The sequence below is a fragment of the Tenrec ecaudatus genome, chromosome 1, assembly GCF_050624435.1.
Source record: "Tenrec ecaudatus isolate mTenEca1 chromosome 1, mTenEca1.hap1, whole genome shotgun sequence".
Taxonomy (NCBI): Eukaryota; Metazoa; Chordata; class Mammalia; order Afrosoricida; family Tenrecidae; genus Tenrec; species Tenrec ecaudatus.
The window spans coordinates 164,759,059-164,774,980 of NC_134530.1; the positions used below are offsets into that span (position 1 = coordinate 164,759,059).

A 15,922-nucleotide genomic window follows, 5' to 3' on the forward strand; every position below is an offset into this window, starting at 1 on the left:
GCGGGGGGGGGGGGGGAAGGAGAGGAAAAAAGAGGAGCTGACACCAAGGACCCAAGCAGAAAGAAAATGTTTAGTAAAGGATGATGGAAACATAGATACAAACGTTCTTGATACAATCGATGTGTGGATTGTTATAAGAGCTGTAAGAACTCCCAATGAAATGATTTCTTAATATAAAAAAAGAAAAGATTGTTTTGTGGAATCTCTCGACACTGAATCACATTATTAGTCACTGGGCTGCAGAGTTTTTGTTTTGTTTTGTTTTTTTAACTTTTCTTTTAATTGCTACCTTGTTCTCGGAAAGGTCATTGAGATCTGTTCCTAAGTACTAAATGCCACAATGCCACCGCTGAAACGCCAGAGAACTGACAAACTCGGCAACCAGCAAAACCCCGACGGGCAGCCAAGAGGACCACAGATGCTCTAGGGTGTCTCGTAGGATTCCAAAACCTCCTCATGGGCAGGGAGCTTTCGAAGTTCGAGCCGCCGGTTATCACAGTTTCAGCCTTGTGGGGAAGCCGATCCCTGGCGGTGCTTCCGGGAAGCCTCAACTGGCAAGGTCAGCAGTTCAAACCCACCAGCCACAAAACGGTCAGCCTCAGACCCACACCCCCGCCCCCTGCAGGGTTGCCCTGAGTCAGGACTGACTCTGTGGCCGTAGGTAAGCTGAGTGTACCCCGCCCCCCAAAAAATGTTTTGGTTGTGATAACTAATGACAGGGATATTTGTATCAAATAAAAATAAATGTTAGGCTCCACACCGCACGGAGACACAGATAGAGAGAGACACCGGTGTCGCCACTCTGACAGACCCCACTGGCCATAACCGGCCCAGCACCTGCCTCTCGAGACCACGTGCCTGCGCTGAAGATCATGTCGGTATCTTAACCCAGTGCCCAGTCCACGGACCTCACAGGAGTTACTGCCAGCAGATGCTGGCACGGTGGTGAGGGGTCTGCGGGGAGTGGCAGGTGAGTGACTGGAGCCATTGAGACCACAGAGAAGAGGGGATGACAGGCTCTCTGCTCCCATAAAGGGCTCATCCTGGGAAACCCACCGGCAGCTCTGCTCTGGCCCTTAGGGTCTCCTGAGTCAACTCTTTAGCGGGGGGTGGGGGGGGTTGTCTGTGTGTGTGTGTGTGTGTGTGTGTGTCAGGGAAGACACCTGCTGGTCAGGTCAGGCTAACAGCTCTTTCCAGGAGGGGTGGCAGGCACCTCGGGGGGTGCTGTGGAAAAGCAGTGGGTGTTTGGGGGAGGGAGAAGGGCTGTCCTGGGAGTTGTGGGCTCCCTCTAGACCACTGTGTTTCCGTAATGATGTCTGTGTTTGGAGCTCGGGGGCTTACAAGAAAATGAAAGCTAACAGGTGGCATTTGCAAGCCCTTGACCCGGTGTCAGGTCTCATTTACTCTGAGGACACCTAGCCAGGCCCCCGAGGGAGAAAGCACCAGGTTCCCTGGGAGGCGGGGGCTCTTAGAGGCCAGTGTCCTCAGGAAGCCACGGAGCTGGGACGAGAACCGGAACTCACCTGAGACCGAAGCCGGTGCAGAAGCCGGCTCTGCTGCCCCTCCAGTGCCCGTCACATGCCCAACAAGCCTCCAAGGGGCTGCAGAAGATGCGTCCTCTCCACCTTATCTCCCAGGCCACCCCTGCGCCTGACCCATCCCCTGCGGCTCTGGGCGAGTGGGCAGGTGTGCAAAGTTTCAGAGGGATGGGAAGAGCACTTTGGCTGGAAAGAGCCTGGCCCAGCCCAGAGCACGGGCGCGGGAGACACCTCTGAGTTCAGATCTCACACCACCACTCCCTGGCTGCGTGACCCCGGGCAAGTCACTTAACCTCTCTAAGCCCCTGCTCACTCTATCATCTGCAAAGGGCCGGACTCAGGGAAACCCCACCCCACCTCTCCACCCCCATACCACAGAGCAAAGTCCTCTCCGGGCCAGCACCATGCTCATGACCGGGTGCAGACAGACAGATGGCTGCCATCCACTGGGTGTTGATTGACTACCCAACGCCAGAGCAACCTGCAAGGCCTCTGCTCACCGCCAGTGGCCGCAGTGTGCTCATCAGGCACGCTGGCTGGGAACCAAGCCCGGGACCCCCAACACTGGAAGGTACCCCTTGCAGCACCTCCTGTGCTCAACAGGGCAATCCCTCTCCTTCGGGGGCTGTCTGAGGATGTGACAAGAGGGGGGCAGCACACCGTTGGCCCTTCCTCACTGTCCCTGCTCCTCCCCCCATCTGGCCCTCTTACTCCCGAGCTGGTTGGGAACTATTTGTCATGGGTCAGGAAAACCCCCGTGCATTTTAAGAGCACAGGCCCCACCCCCCACCTCGAGCGGCCGAGGACGGAGCGTTCTGCACAAGCCGAGCGAGGAGAACCCTCAATCACAAGGCAGCCTCCGTCCTGGGCTTGCTCTCCGCGCACATCAATTTCATCTCACCCTGGAGGGATCTGTCCTGAGCTGGCACGCCGCGTGGACCTTGCCCAAATGCCCTCCCACCGGCTTGGTACCACCCTGTTCCCCGGGGAGCAGGGACCCACATCCTGGCAGAGCTGAGCGCCAGGTCCAGCTCAGAGCCGATGAGATTGGGGGTCCTGAGTCCAGCTATGAGTCCCCGCGTGATGCCATAGACCTCGAGCTCTCGGGAGAAACACCAAGGCAAGACCTGCCACTGAGCTGCGTGGCCCAAGGGTCCCCGGGCACCACATCTTTCCCACTTTGAACCCTCCCCTCAATGAGAGGCATCACAGCCACGTTGAGACCAAGGAGCTGGGCACGCAGCCATGCAGCTGAACACACACAGCCAGCATCTGCACCAGGTCTGTGTGGCAGGTTGGGTTGAGGGGAGGCATCCGGGGAAGGGAAGGCTTGGGTTCCTAAGGGGACCCAGACCTGGCAGAAAGCCTGTCACCTAGCTGGGGTTCAGGATGGACTTGGAGAAGGGGGCCAGGAGGAGAAAGCGGGGACAGACTGGCACGTAGAAGGCCCAGGCTCCAGCCGTCTGTTTCCCCTAAACATGGCGGCGGGCCTTGAACAAGTCGTGAGACCTCCCTCGATCCGGGGTCTGTTAGGAGCAGGACGGTCTGCCCTGCCTGCCTCCCTCACGAAGGGAGGGGTCCTGACAGTGAGAGGGGAATAGACACGGCACGGGAGTCCTGAGCTCTCATTTTAGAATCGTCTCTCTCACACAGGCACCCGGAGCGAGGCTGGCAGGCCCGGGCGGCCTGTGAGCTTGGTCACGTAAGGCGCCCTCAGAGGCGTCCCTGAGTCCCCGCACCAATACCTTGCGCTCTGACCGCCTCCGAGAGCAGTAGCCTGACCAGGACAGCCGAACAGCCCTCACCTTGGGGGGAGAGTGACACCAGCCACGGCAGCGACCCCGGCACTCCCACAGGTGGGGGCTATTTGAGGACAGGGCAGGCAAACCACGACCGGAGCCCCCCAAAACCAGGGAGGAAAGACAGTGGCAAGGTCCCCATCTGCCATCGGCCAACACCAAGACTCTTCTCAAAAGGGGAAAAACGTCTTGCCAAGATCCTTGCTCACGGGCTGTGCAGGGACAGGCGCACACAGGCGCTAAAGAGAGGGTCCAAGTGGAGCTCCACTTATTGGCGGCACTAGACTGGCCACTCGTTCAACCATGAGCATATTCCATTCTCACCGGGTCACTCCACTTTACAAGTGGGGGTAGGGAGGGTGTGTCTGAGGCTGGGGTTGGGGGAGGCATTGGCAGGGCTTCCTCAGTCCGGAGCAAGTCACTGCAGGAGCTCATCTGGATCATCCTCTCCAGTAGCTGAGGGACCCTGAGCTAGGCACCCCAGGGCTTCTCCATCCCTGACCTGAAGCCAAACACCAAACCGCCGTCCTCGCAGAGCCCCCGGGAGCGGCTCAGCCCCTGTGTGAGGGACCAGCTCTCCTGTGCGTTGAACACGGCACCATGCCTATCCTTTAAGAAAGATGCCCAGCCAGCTGACTCAAAATAACAGATGCCAATTTGCATATTACTTCACAGATCATTTGCATGTTGTTCATTTAGTGTCACCAAGACTCTGCTCAGAGTACAACTCAGGTGACCTTGCAACCAGGTCCCAGGGTATGGGGGAGGGGGGCGAGGAGGGAGTGGCAAGGCAGACCCTGCTTCCCTGCACATCGCTGTGTTGGGCACCTGGCTAGTCAGCCCTGGCGTCCCAAGCAGAATGAATGGGCAGGAAGAACCTCGACCCCAGGCCCCCATGCACCCCTGGACTCTAGAAGGTCCCTTACCTTTGGAAGGAAAAAAGAGGAGCTGATACCAAAGGCTCAAGTAGAAAGAAAATGTTTTAAAAATGATGATGGCAACATAGGTACAAATGTGCTTGATATGATGGATGTATGGAATGTTATAAGAGCTGTAAGAGTCCCCCCAATAAAAGTGACTTATTAAAATTAAAAATAAAATGATTTATTAAAATAAAAGAAAGTGACCTTTGCCTCAAATCTTGAAGAACACACAGAGGATTCCTCTAGAACTTCCTTTGCTCCCCTGGCTCTGCCCAGGCCAGCCTCCGGGGTGGGCCTCTCCCTCCGTGGGGCCTTGCTCCCTCACCCTCTTTCTGCCTGGTCATCGTGTGTCCCCTGACCTTCCTCCAGCTACCCCACCCACCACTGGCCCCGCTCCCTGGGCTTATTTCTGCTCTCTTTCCACCTGTTGGATTAGCGTGTCCACACCCAATTAGCTGCACCCGGGGCCACACATCTGCCAAGTCTGAGCGTGGGATAATTGGGCTCCGTGAAGTCGGAAGGCCCAGAGGCCACAGCCCCACCTGCCGGGAACACCACTTCTTCCCGCTGCTCAGAGCCACCCATGGGGCCCATCCAGAAACACCAGCACTCTAAGGTGAGACCGTCTGATTTTATGAGAAAAGGGGCCTGTCCCGTGTGCTCTCGCCTCTCCTCCAAGCCAGGGCACCACCTCCTCTGCAGACCCCGCACAGCTTCCTGCCACCCCCCCTCAGCCTCCCCCCCCCCCCATCTATCCTCGGGCGACTGTGAGCTCACAGCAGCCTCCTCCTGAGACTAACGCAGGCAGCCCCTGGGGCTCGGTGCACACAGCCCTGTGGAGGCCACTCCTGCACCTCCTGACCCGAGAGCTGCTGCGGGTGCAGGACCGGACAAAACACAGGCGGGCCGGGCCACGCGCTCTATCCAAGGGGTCTGGGGGGTTTTCACTGCCTGATTTCTCAGCAGGTCCCCGGGCCCTTCTTCCTGGTCCACCTCCACCTGAAAGCTCCACTGAAGCCTATAATGTGTCACAGCACCACCACCCCCCCATCCAGGCTCCACGGACAGACGGTGGTGGCTGCGGACTTGGGGCACTGACCCCCGGATCTACACCCGGGGCTCCCTCACGGAAGGTGAGGATTCTGCCGCCAAGCCCCTCCTTACTGCCCCCGGGCTCCCCAGGGGGCCGACAGTTCCCTCCTGACATGGGCCTGTGGGTGGGCCAGGGTTCAGACCCAGAGGCCAGCACCTCAGCTCCCGGGCCAGGCTGCCAATGCAAACTAAGGTCAGCCACCCGGAGAAAGCAAGGTCCTCTGTGTTCAGGGCGGGAGAGGGCTGAGCTCTGAGCCCCTGGTCACAACAGACACTAAGTGTCAGCCCCGCTGTGGACTGTTCCCTGGACAGGAACACCGGGGGCGGCCTTCCAGAATGAGACCCAGTGGCAGCAACTTCCTGCTCTCTCTCGCCTCCTGTCCACACGCTGCCGTGGGGCAGGCCTTCTAGGCTCGCACCCTGGCCCCGAGGCCCTGGCTCCCAGGCTTCTCCAACTTGGAAAGGGTCGCTGTCCACGACTGGACCATCTGGTCCTTCAGAGTCCACCCCAGATGCGCCTCTGACGGGGAGCCTCCCCTCTTCCCCCAGCCCGATGTTCCCACACAACTTGCCACATGCCAAGACAACAAGTAGAGGGGTGGGGCCTGGGGCCCAGATGACATCCCCTCCGCACGGGGTCGCGCCAAGCCTGTGCTCGGTGCGTGGTGCAACGGAGCCGGTGATAAAGCTCAGAGCATCCCGCTCGGTAAGGTGGAGGCGCGAACAAACAAGCCCACAAACACAAAGGGGAGGCTCTCCCCAGGTGGCTGCAAGCACGGGCTCGGGCGCAGGAACCGTTGTGCAGCAGCTGTGCAGGACCGGGCCGTGTTTTGCCCTATTGTGCCGGTTCGCTATGGGTCAGAACCGACCCCATGGCCCCCAGCAACCACGACAAAGCAAGACAGGAGCACGCCCCCAGAGTCCAACTCAAGGGTCCTCAACCTTCCTCATGCCAAGACCCTTCAATACAGTTCCTCATGTGATGGTGACCCCCCAACCCTAAAATTATGCTACTTCATCACTGTCATTTTGCTACTGTTATGAATCGTCATGTAAATACCTGATATGCAGGATGTATTTTCATTGTTACAAATTGAACATCATGAAAACATGGTGATTAATCACAAAAACAATATGTCATTCTATAGTGTGAAATATTTATGTGTTTTCCAATGGTCTTAGGCGACCCCTGTGAAAGGGTCATTTGACTCCCAAAGGGGTCTCGACCCACAGGTGGAGAACCACTGCACTAGAGGGATAGGGGCCGGAGAGGTGACAAGTCATGGGACCGGCTGGAAGCTGCTCCTCGGGGCTCGTGAGACTGCATGATGAGGAAGAACATTCTAGCCCCAGGATGGAGCCACTCCTCCAGGTCCCCTCGCTCGTGTCCCCTGCCGAGGTCTGCGGTGGGGACACAGCCCTAGAGCCCTGAGCTCTCCTTCTAGAACCATCTTCCCTGAGGCCTGGAGCATACGTCCCCCAGCCCCTCTGCAGCTCGGCTTTCCCGTCATGGGGTGGGGGGGATCATGAGGGGCAGTAGCATAGAGACAATGGGGGCTTCTGAAAGTCTGGGGGGGATCCCAGCAACTTCCCGTTGCACATGCCCATGAGCTCTCCGAGCCTGTGCCCTGGTACAGTGCTCTGAAAGACCCTGGGCCCGCGTGCGCTGCCCCTCGGGAGAAGGGAGAATGAGAAGCAGAGAAGCAGGAGGGCTGGGGGCTGGGGGCTCCCCGTGGCTGGGCGAGAGCTACAAGTCTGGAGCCAGAGCAGCCTTTGAGGGACAAAACCAAAAACAAACAAACTCACTCCTATCGAGTCCATTCTGGCTCATAGCGACCCTGTCCCATAGGACAGGACAGAACTGCCCCTGTGGGTTTCCAAGGTGGCAGCTCTTGATGGGACGAGAAAGCTGTCTTTCTCCTGATGGACGATTGGTGGTTTCCAATGGCTGCCCTTGCCATGAGAAGCCCAGCGCATACCAAGGACAACACCGGGCATCTGTAATCCCCTTGGGCACTGGCCTCCAGCTTGCCCAGCACTGCCCCAAGGGCAGGCGGGGACTGCATGGCAAACAGGGACCACGGGCTTCTCCAGTCTCACGCTGAGCCGAGGCTGCCCCCAGAGGCTCACTCTCCTGACACTGCCTTCTCTGGGCACCTGCTCTAGACTCGCCCCCCCCCTCCCCCCAGCACTCCCCTGCCTGCCTGTCTCTTGCCCAGGTTCCTCCCACCCCAGCAGTGGTCAGGGCCCCAGGTCCACACTCATTTTAAAGCCCAGCGGCAGCAGCAGGCTGAGGGAAAGGGCATGAACTGGGGCTCCTGTCCCAGCATGCCACTCACAAGGCCCGTGAGCAGGGCTGGGGAGCTCATCTACAAAAGGCAGCCATGACCACCACCGACTGCGGGTCTCTGGCACCCACAGCCCTCGCCGTCCCCTCCCTGGCACTCAGCAGCCTCTCTGGACACGATGCAGCATGGCCACCCAGGGGGAACCGTGTGGGCCTGGTCCCCACCCCTCCTCCCCTCCTTCTTCCTGGATCCCAAATGAGCTCCTGCAGGTGGCATGACAGGGTGGAGGAAGGAGCACTGGAAAATCCATTTGCCTCCTCCGGACTTGCCTCAGAAGGGGTAGGGGGGGCTAAAACCGTGTGCACCACAGGTCCTGAGAAAAGCTTACAAATCCCCACCCTCGTTCCTGAAGGAGGAATAAATAAGTGGCATTCTCTCTCTCTCTCTCTCTCTCTCTCTCTCTCTCTCTCTCTCTCTCTCTCTCTCTCTCTCTCTCTCTCTCTCCCTCCCTCCCTCCTTCCCTCCCTCCCTTTGGGGTTTTGGAAGAAAGAGAAGAAAAACAGATTTGAATGAGCACGCTGGTCTGCCTGCCACTGCTCGGGTAAAGCGGTGTTTCATCAATACACATCCGCCCCTCGCATGCCTGTCTGCCTCACACTCATCTGCTCTCCCAAATGTGCTACAACCAAACCCGGGCCTCTGTGTTCTCTGTGACCCTTCCATCTGGACCTGGGCTGCAGGACAGAGGTTACTCAGGTGGCTTTGATTTTTTTTTTTAAGTAGGACTTTTGACCACAGCCTCTCAACCCCTCCTTCCTGAAAGCTCAGTGGGGAGACTGAAAGCACTGCAAGACATACACACGCACACACACACGCACACACACCCTGCCCTCTCTAATGAACCTGAGTGGAAGACAAATGTCCCAGCAACTACACCGGTGCCGGGGCACCTGGGCAGCACCGCCTGTTGGCAAGGGAAGTCCGGCTAGATGGTGAAGTCGCTCCCCCAGGACAGTTATAAATAGTGTGGTGACACGCGGAGGATACGCATGTCTAAGATGTTAGCTGTCCCCTCTGCGGTCACTAACGCCTGGCCTGTTCACAGGCCTTTCACAGAGGTTATAAATAAAGTCCCCACCGCCCGGGCGGGAGGAGGGCCTCATGTCCCGGCTGGCAGAGGCAGCCGTTCTTGCTCTGGGCCAGGCTCGCAGCGTGGCCTGTGTGGGCTAAGCTATGCCCAGGGGCCCTGGGCCACTTTCCTCCAGCTCCTGTCCGTAGGCGGTGATTTTAGTGTCCCTACCGCTGCAGCCCTGTCCTGCAGGCTAGCCCAAAGGGAAGGCCCAGGGGTGGGGTGGGGGGAGAGGGAGTCTATCCTGTTCCTTCTTCCCCGGGTCACTTTTAGGGCCCTGTGACATCTTCCTTGCAAACAGCTGGACACCTCTGAACCCCACCCAGAAGCCACCCATCTAGCCAAAGCAACACCAGGGCCTGGGAAAGAGGAAGCCATTCGCCAGCTCAGGTCAGGCTACCACGTTCTCCAGATGGCGATTCTATTTGTCACAAATAGAGGCCCTTTGCTCCAGGAGACTGAGGAACTGTGTCCACTGTCCCTGCCCCTGCCCCCAGCAGAGTCATGAGTGAGGGCAGTCTTCCTCCTCCAGGACCAGGCCAGGGCAGGGCCGAGGGTCAAAACTCAGACCCCCAGTACCATTCCATCACTCGGGCTCCCTCATCTCTGAGAGGTCAGCAACCCGGAGAGTGAAGGGCCAGGGGGCAGGGCTCCTGAGGGCCACAGCGAGCCTACAGCCCCATCAGGGTGCCTTTCCCTCACCCCAGGGAGTTCAAGGGAAGGAGCTGAAACAGCAAGCCACAGCCTGGAGCAGACAGGGCAGCCTCGTGAGCACACCCACACCCCTGCCCTGCCCCAGCAACAAGGCCAAGCGGGAGGCACAGAGGGGGCGAGGTTGGTAGAATAAGCAGGAGCAGGTAGGAGTCCAGCAGAGGACCTGCTGAACTGCCTGCCTGACAGCCGGACGGACGGATGGACAGACAGAATGAAACACACCGATTGGGAGGCAGCCCCGCAGGGGAGGGGAAGTGGTCTGAGGTTGTGCACAGTACAGTGGGAATGGACATCGGCCTACTGCACCAGAGCTTTCCAGCCTCCCACGGCGGCCACCAAGCCTGCTGGCCCTGGAGGCAGGACCCCCGGTGTCAGCCAGTTGGCTCAGCCACCACCAGAACGACATGGGAGGGTAGGAGAGTCCTTCCCCCACTCTCTCTGGGCCCAGTGGGGTGGAAAGCCCAGAAAAACAGCTGGTGGCACCGAAGTAGGTGCGCCCCAAACCGGCCCTGAAGGAAAATGAAGACTGCCAAGAAGAACTTCAGCTCCAACCCCTGCCGTCAGGTGGAGCCTCTCAGCAATCCTGCAGGACAGAGCAGACTGCCCCTGGGGGGTCCTGAGGCTGTCACTGTTGAGTGGAACAGACAGCCTCATCTTTCTCCCCTCGAGGAGGACTCCAGGTCTCCTCCAGCCCTCCTCACCCTCATCCTGTCAGTGATGGGGTGTGGGCAGCATCATGAAGATTTCCTCCACAGAAAAATCCAGACCCGGCCCTGCCACTGCATCTAATCCCTCAGGAAGTCAATCGCCCAATCGAAAATCAACCAACCAAACCAAGACCCACCCCCTCCCCCCCCATCTATTCCCCCCCACACACACACACACACCTTGTGTGGTGCAGGCCCCATGCCATGGGGCCTATCTCAGAGAACAGGTTAGAGCCATCTCGGCCAGGCGTCCCTCTGCCACGGGCCTCAGGGCAGCAGGGAGAATAACGGAAGCCCAGAGCCCCACCGCCCCTGCTCGGGGCTGCTGCCTGGCAGCTAACAGCAAAGCTTCCTGCACCATGTCATCGCCTACAGCCCGGGAAGTGGGAACCTGGGAGCGGAGCACGCTGCCCGCTTTCTCACCGCCTCACTCTATCTCCCTTTGGCATTCACTTTGAACACGACATGCCACATTCCTGCTGGAGAGCCAGGTCTGCTGGGGCGCAGCGGCAGTGGGGAACACGGGGACATGCCTTCCCCAGTAAGCAGCTAGCCGCCAAAGACAGGCTACCAGGAAGGCCTCGGTCCAGCAGAAAAGCCGAGGGCTTCAGACAGCTGCGCGTCAGGCGCAAGGTTGGTGCATTTTCAGTCACCTGGGGCCTCTCAGTGAGACTTGCCACCCACCATCAGTGCAGAAACACCCCGTCTGACAAAAGGCCCTGCGATCATCCTATCCATCCACCTGCCTCCAGGCTGCTCAGCAACAGCTAGCCACTGAGCAGACAGCCGCCCAGAACTCCCCGGGGCCCAGTGAACCCCTCCAGGTTCTCCCAGGATGACTTCCCATCTGAGCCCAACCCTGCATCCTCCATGAGGCTGCATCCTCCATGAGGCTGAAGGACAGACCCCCTACACACCACAGGCTCTGGCTTCAAGGTGGCCTCCTGTCAGACCCTAGGCCCTGCTCAGAGATCCCCCTCAACCCCAGACAGGACTTCTCACTCACTCACCCATCTCAGTCCCTGGCCCATTAAGGCCCCCGACTCATTACGGAGTCAGATTCAGAGCACAGGGGGAAAGGACACCGCCCCTCCCACCAGCATTATTAATCCCAGTACAAATCAACCTGCTACCATTGAGTCGAGTCTGATGCACAGCACCCCCACAAGTTATAGACTAGGACTGGGTGCCCTAGTGGCACAAGGGGTTACATGCCGGGCTGCCAGTCCCAAGGTCAGCAGTTCAGAACCGCCAGCCTGCCTGAAGGAGAAAGATGAGGCTTTCTACTCCCATCAAGAGTCCCAGCCTCAGAAACCCACGGGGGCAGTTCTTCCCTGCTTGTGGGTCGCTGAGTCAGGACTGGCTCAATGGCAGGGAGCTGAACACCCCAGAGGGGCTGTTTGGAGCCGTCATCATTGCCGAAGCAAATCACTAGGGCTTGTTTCTGCGGTGCCAGGGGTTCGAACCATCAACTGGTAAGCCATGTGCAAACACTCACACACACACCAGGGGCCTGTGTAGAAACAGACACTGTTTGCTGGCACGCTGATGAACAGAGGGAGCACCCCTTTCCAGTTCACGGTGGGGGAACCGGAAGAGCAGGGCTTGCACACATCCGGGAACAGTGGCACTGGGGTCCAGATTTTGTCCTGAGTCTTTAAAGCCCCTCCTGTGCCCATGGTGTCTGGCACCCAGTCGGCAGCCAGAAACCACAAGTTCCACCAGTGAGTCAGCACGTGCAGGGAGGTGGATGGCAGGGGAATCCTGCAGATCACAACCCAGAACAGGCCCGCCTGGGAGGCCAGGACGTGGCCCTCTCACGGGAGGAGGCAGGGCAGGGCCCCTCCGGGCTGACCATCTATCACAGGTCAGAGGTTTGGAAATGGGTGAAGCCAAGCTCCTGGTCTCCTCAGCCCTGGCTCACCCAGAGTCGGCCGCCCCCACTAGGAAAGTCCCATTTGCCTGTGTGCTCCATCCGGGTGGCATCTGTTGGGCCCTTCCTCCCATCGAACGAAGACAAATGGACACCCATCCCTCCTCTGTCACCTTCGGGACCACTGCCTCTAGGAAAACCCTTTCCTGGCAACCCCCTGACCGAGGGTGGGGGGTGGGAGGGTCACTGAGAGAAGAGATGCTGGTAGTGCTTCTGCCCTCCCCCAGCACTCGGACCTCCATCCTCTCCCCAGCCAGGGCTCCTGGTCCTCAGGGAGGCTGGAGGGGACTCTCAGGCCCCATCTCCACCTCCCGGCGCCCAGCAGGAGAGGCGGTTCTGAGGAGGCAGCCCAGCACTCAGACTCAGAGGCTCATTACAGGGAATGACTAAGTGAGCTGCAATTGCCAGGGGAAACCCCCGCTCACTCCTGCTCACTGGGGGGCTCTGATCCTGAGCTATTTAGAGGTAGGCAGCCTGCAAGCACTACCAGGGGCCTGGGGTGGCCCCCTCAGCATGGCTGGGTCCCTGGGACTCTGGACCTGGAGGTCTTGGTTCTGGTCATTCAGACCTGTCCCCCCCATAACCCTCATCCCCGTCCCTATCCGCCCCGCTCACTGGTTAGAGTGAGCACGGCAGGGCTGCGAATGGGGGAAATCCGATCAGCATCTCCTAGGTTTTTGCGGCTAGATTTCAACAAGGAATGTGACAGTCTCATGGCAGCTGTGCCCGCCAGCCTGAAACAAGCTCTATTTGAAACCTCTAACAGCTGAACCCCTCCCTCCCAGCTCCCCGCCGGCGACCAGCCTGGCCAACTCTGGCCCAAAATGACAATTAAATGGACAGAAATCCCGGCAACAACCAGAAACGAGCACACACCCACAAACTGGGGTGGGGGGGATCCATTTATCCAAGGATTCCCAGGTCTCCCTCTCAGCCTGCCAGCGGGCAGCAAGAACACTCCCTGGCACACAGAGCAGTGACAGACACCCACCTTACTCAAGTCCCATCGAGGAGAGGACCCCCTCCTCCATCTGGGGGCTGCAGCCTGCGGCCAGCTCCCCTGCCAAAGCTGGTCCCTGCCGTTCTCCACGTGAGCGTGCACACACACACACACACACACACGCATCTTTATTTATCTGGGGAGAAGGAGTTTGGGCAAGCGGGGGGCGGGGGGGTGGTTGCTGAGTCAGGGGTATGGGCTGACAGGGACCAACCAGGAAGGCTGTCATTCCATCGGAAGGAAGGACAGGCGCCCACCACCACCACCACCACTACCAAGACAGCACCCATCTGCTCTCCCGGGTAACACCTGTGGCCATTTTTGTCAGGGGATGTTTATGAGGCAGGAGTGGCAGGCAGCAGGTTCCCTTTCCTGAGGGAGAGGGTTCCTCCGCCCCTGCCTTTACCCCATGCCCCTTTCCCCAGGTGCTTCCCGAAGTCTCTGGTGGGGGGGGGGGGGAGAGAAAGAGAAACTTGGAGAAAGATAGGGGGGAAGCCAGGGAGGGAAGGTAGGGGGGTGGTGGTTCGGGATCTCACCCCCCACCCAGACATTTATTTCTTTTTTTATGCTCGGGAAAATGGAGTGGAGCAGGGAGGGGAGGCGAAGGGGGAAGTCGCAGGAATTGGCAAGGCAGCGTGTAATTAATTGATGCGTGAAGCTGCTGGGTTATGCTTGAGGACGGGTGAGCCAGGAGGAAAAGCGATTTCTCAGAAGGGAATCTTTAATCCTCCCTAACACAGAGTCTGCAAATTAGACGTGGTACAGAGGGATGCCCACCCCCACCCCCCGAAAGAAAGCAAGGAATGAATTCTCCCGGGATCAGGAAGGGAAACCATGGGAAGTTGAGAGTGTTCAAGAGAATTGAGCAAACACCTCTCCCTGACACCACCTCCCTCAATCGCTGCTCTCATGCTTGCTCGCTCTCTCTCTCTCACACACACACATTCTCTCACTCCCTACATATATGCCTTTTGTTCAAGGTAGAAAGAGAAACCGCAGCCCCTACCTTTGAGTACAAACCCCAAGAAAGCTCAGTCTCTATCACCATAACAACAATTCCAAACATCCCAAAAATCAGAGCATAGTCACTCAGTCGCTTTCTCTTTTCGAACAGGGCCCTCCTGTGTCCCAGCTTATAGCCAATGTTTTGGTTTTTCCTCTTGTTGGCTTTGGGGAAGGTGGTGCTGCTGGCCGAGGTACCGGCGTGCTGGTGGTTGTGGGTGGCGTTGGGGTGGTGGAGTAGGGTTTGGTGGGCATGGTTGTCCTCCCGGGAGGAGATGATGATCTCAGGGGGGTTGCTGGGGCTGAAGAGCTGGAGGGGTTGGCCCTCCGGCTCAGCCTCGATGAGGTTCCTCCGGGAGGCGCTGAGTCGACTGAGGGGCTTCATGACCCCACCACTGTACTTGCAGGAGCTCATGGCGATCTCTGTGAAGGGGTTGCTGTCCCGCCGGTGCACCAGGGGGCTGGCCTGCCGGTGCCGGCTGCCTCCACCGGGCCCACTTGTAGCTGTGGAACTTGGAGAGTGGCCAAGCAAGTGGTCATTGAGATTAAGCTGGCTGCCTTGCCTGGAGGAAGGGTGGAGGATGGCGGTGGAGTTGTACGAAGTGGGGGCCCTGAAGGCGGTGGGAGAGGAGTGCAGCAGGCCAGGGTGGATGGGCTGGCTCTGGAGTTGAGACAGGGGATGCGCTGGCTGCTGCGGAGGCTGAGGCGGCAGTGGGGGTCCCGGGGGTTGCTGGGGGGCTGCTGGTGGCGCTGGTGGTGGTGGTGGCTGCTGCTGCTGCTGCTGTTGCTGCTGCTGCTGCTCATCCCCGGAGGATGGGCAGGGGCACTTGGGGTCTTCATCCAGGTCCCCGACCCCGGAGTCATGGAAGTGCCCAGAAGTGTCCATCTTGGGGCCTGGCTGAATTGCCTGCAGCACAATCCCCCACCCCAAAGCCACCCTCGCCCCAAAGATGTCCTCAAAGAAAGCCAGGCATCCAAGCTCCCCCACCAGAGTCTCTTGGCTCCAGTCCTCTCTCTCTGGCTTCGGTTTCTCGGGTGTCCGCGCGCTGCCACTCAAGAATGCATTGTACTGGGCAGGCAGGGAGTGCAGGAGGGCAGCTTGGAGAAAGAAGAAGAGAGGCAAAAAGAACTCAGTCTCCGGAGGTGGTCCTCCAGGAGCGTGTGAGACCAGGCTCAGCTTCCCTCCTCGCTGGCTGATAGCTTCTCTCGCCTCCTCCTGCCACTGTTATATTGTAAGCCAAGCCCACTTATTAGCAGCTCGTCTCATTGGCTTGCCTTAACTCTCCAACCACCCCTGGCTCCGCCTCTAGATTAGGCTCCGCCCCAGAGGCGGGGCCTGCCGCCCGCAGCTCCTGGGTCCCGGTGCCAGCGCAGCGCGGCGCGGACTGGGAGCTGTAGTTTTTGCTCCTCCGCCCCCGTCGCTGAGGGCGCTGCCCTCCTTCCTCTGACAGGTATGGCCGAACCCGGCAAGCCCACGGCAGATGGTGGATGTGAGCTCGCGCTGGGTGGCCCGGCGGCAGGTGGAGGGCATCCGAGTTGGGGAGCTGTGCACTCCTACTTGGGCCCCAGAAGATGAGGAGAAACGCATTTATCAATGGCCCGGGGTTCCAGTGGATGTTTTCACGCATGATCTCATTACCTCCCTCGAACACCCAAACAAGTGTCCTCCTGTGTCCATGTCACAAAGGCGGAAACTGGTGCTCAGAGCTGTCGAGTAACTGCTTCAAGGTCAGAGCAGCAGGGAGGACCCCTGGCATCCTGACGCCAGGTGCAGAGGCTCATCCTGACGCCAGGTGC

General features: G+C 59.0%; 1 protein-coding gene across 3 annotated transcripts in view; it reads right to left on the reverse strand.

Moving 5' to 3' along the window:
* KCNN3 (potassium calcium-activated channel subfamily N member 3) overlaps positions 1 to 15,343 on the reverse strand; it is a 194,719-nt gene extending 179,376 nt beyond the window's left edge. Inside the window, exon 1 of one of the 3 annotated variants that reach the window (XM_075562542.1) lies at positions 14,130 to 15,343. In XM_075562542.1, the coding sequence (XP_075418657.1) occupies positions 14,130 to 15,011 (882 nt within the window). In that variant the 5' untranslated portion in view covers positions 15,012 to 15,343. Of the gene's footprint in view, positions 1 to 13,114; positions 13,220 to 14,129 lie in introns of those variants that run through there. The other 2 variants (XM_075562552.1, XM_075562547.1) reach the window with 2 other exon arrangements.
* Between the last annotated feature and the right edge of the window lie 579 nt (positions 15,344 to 15,922).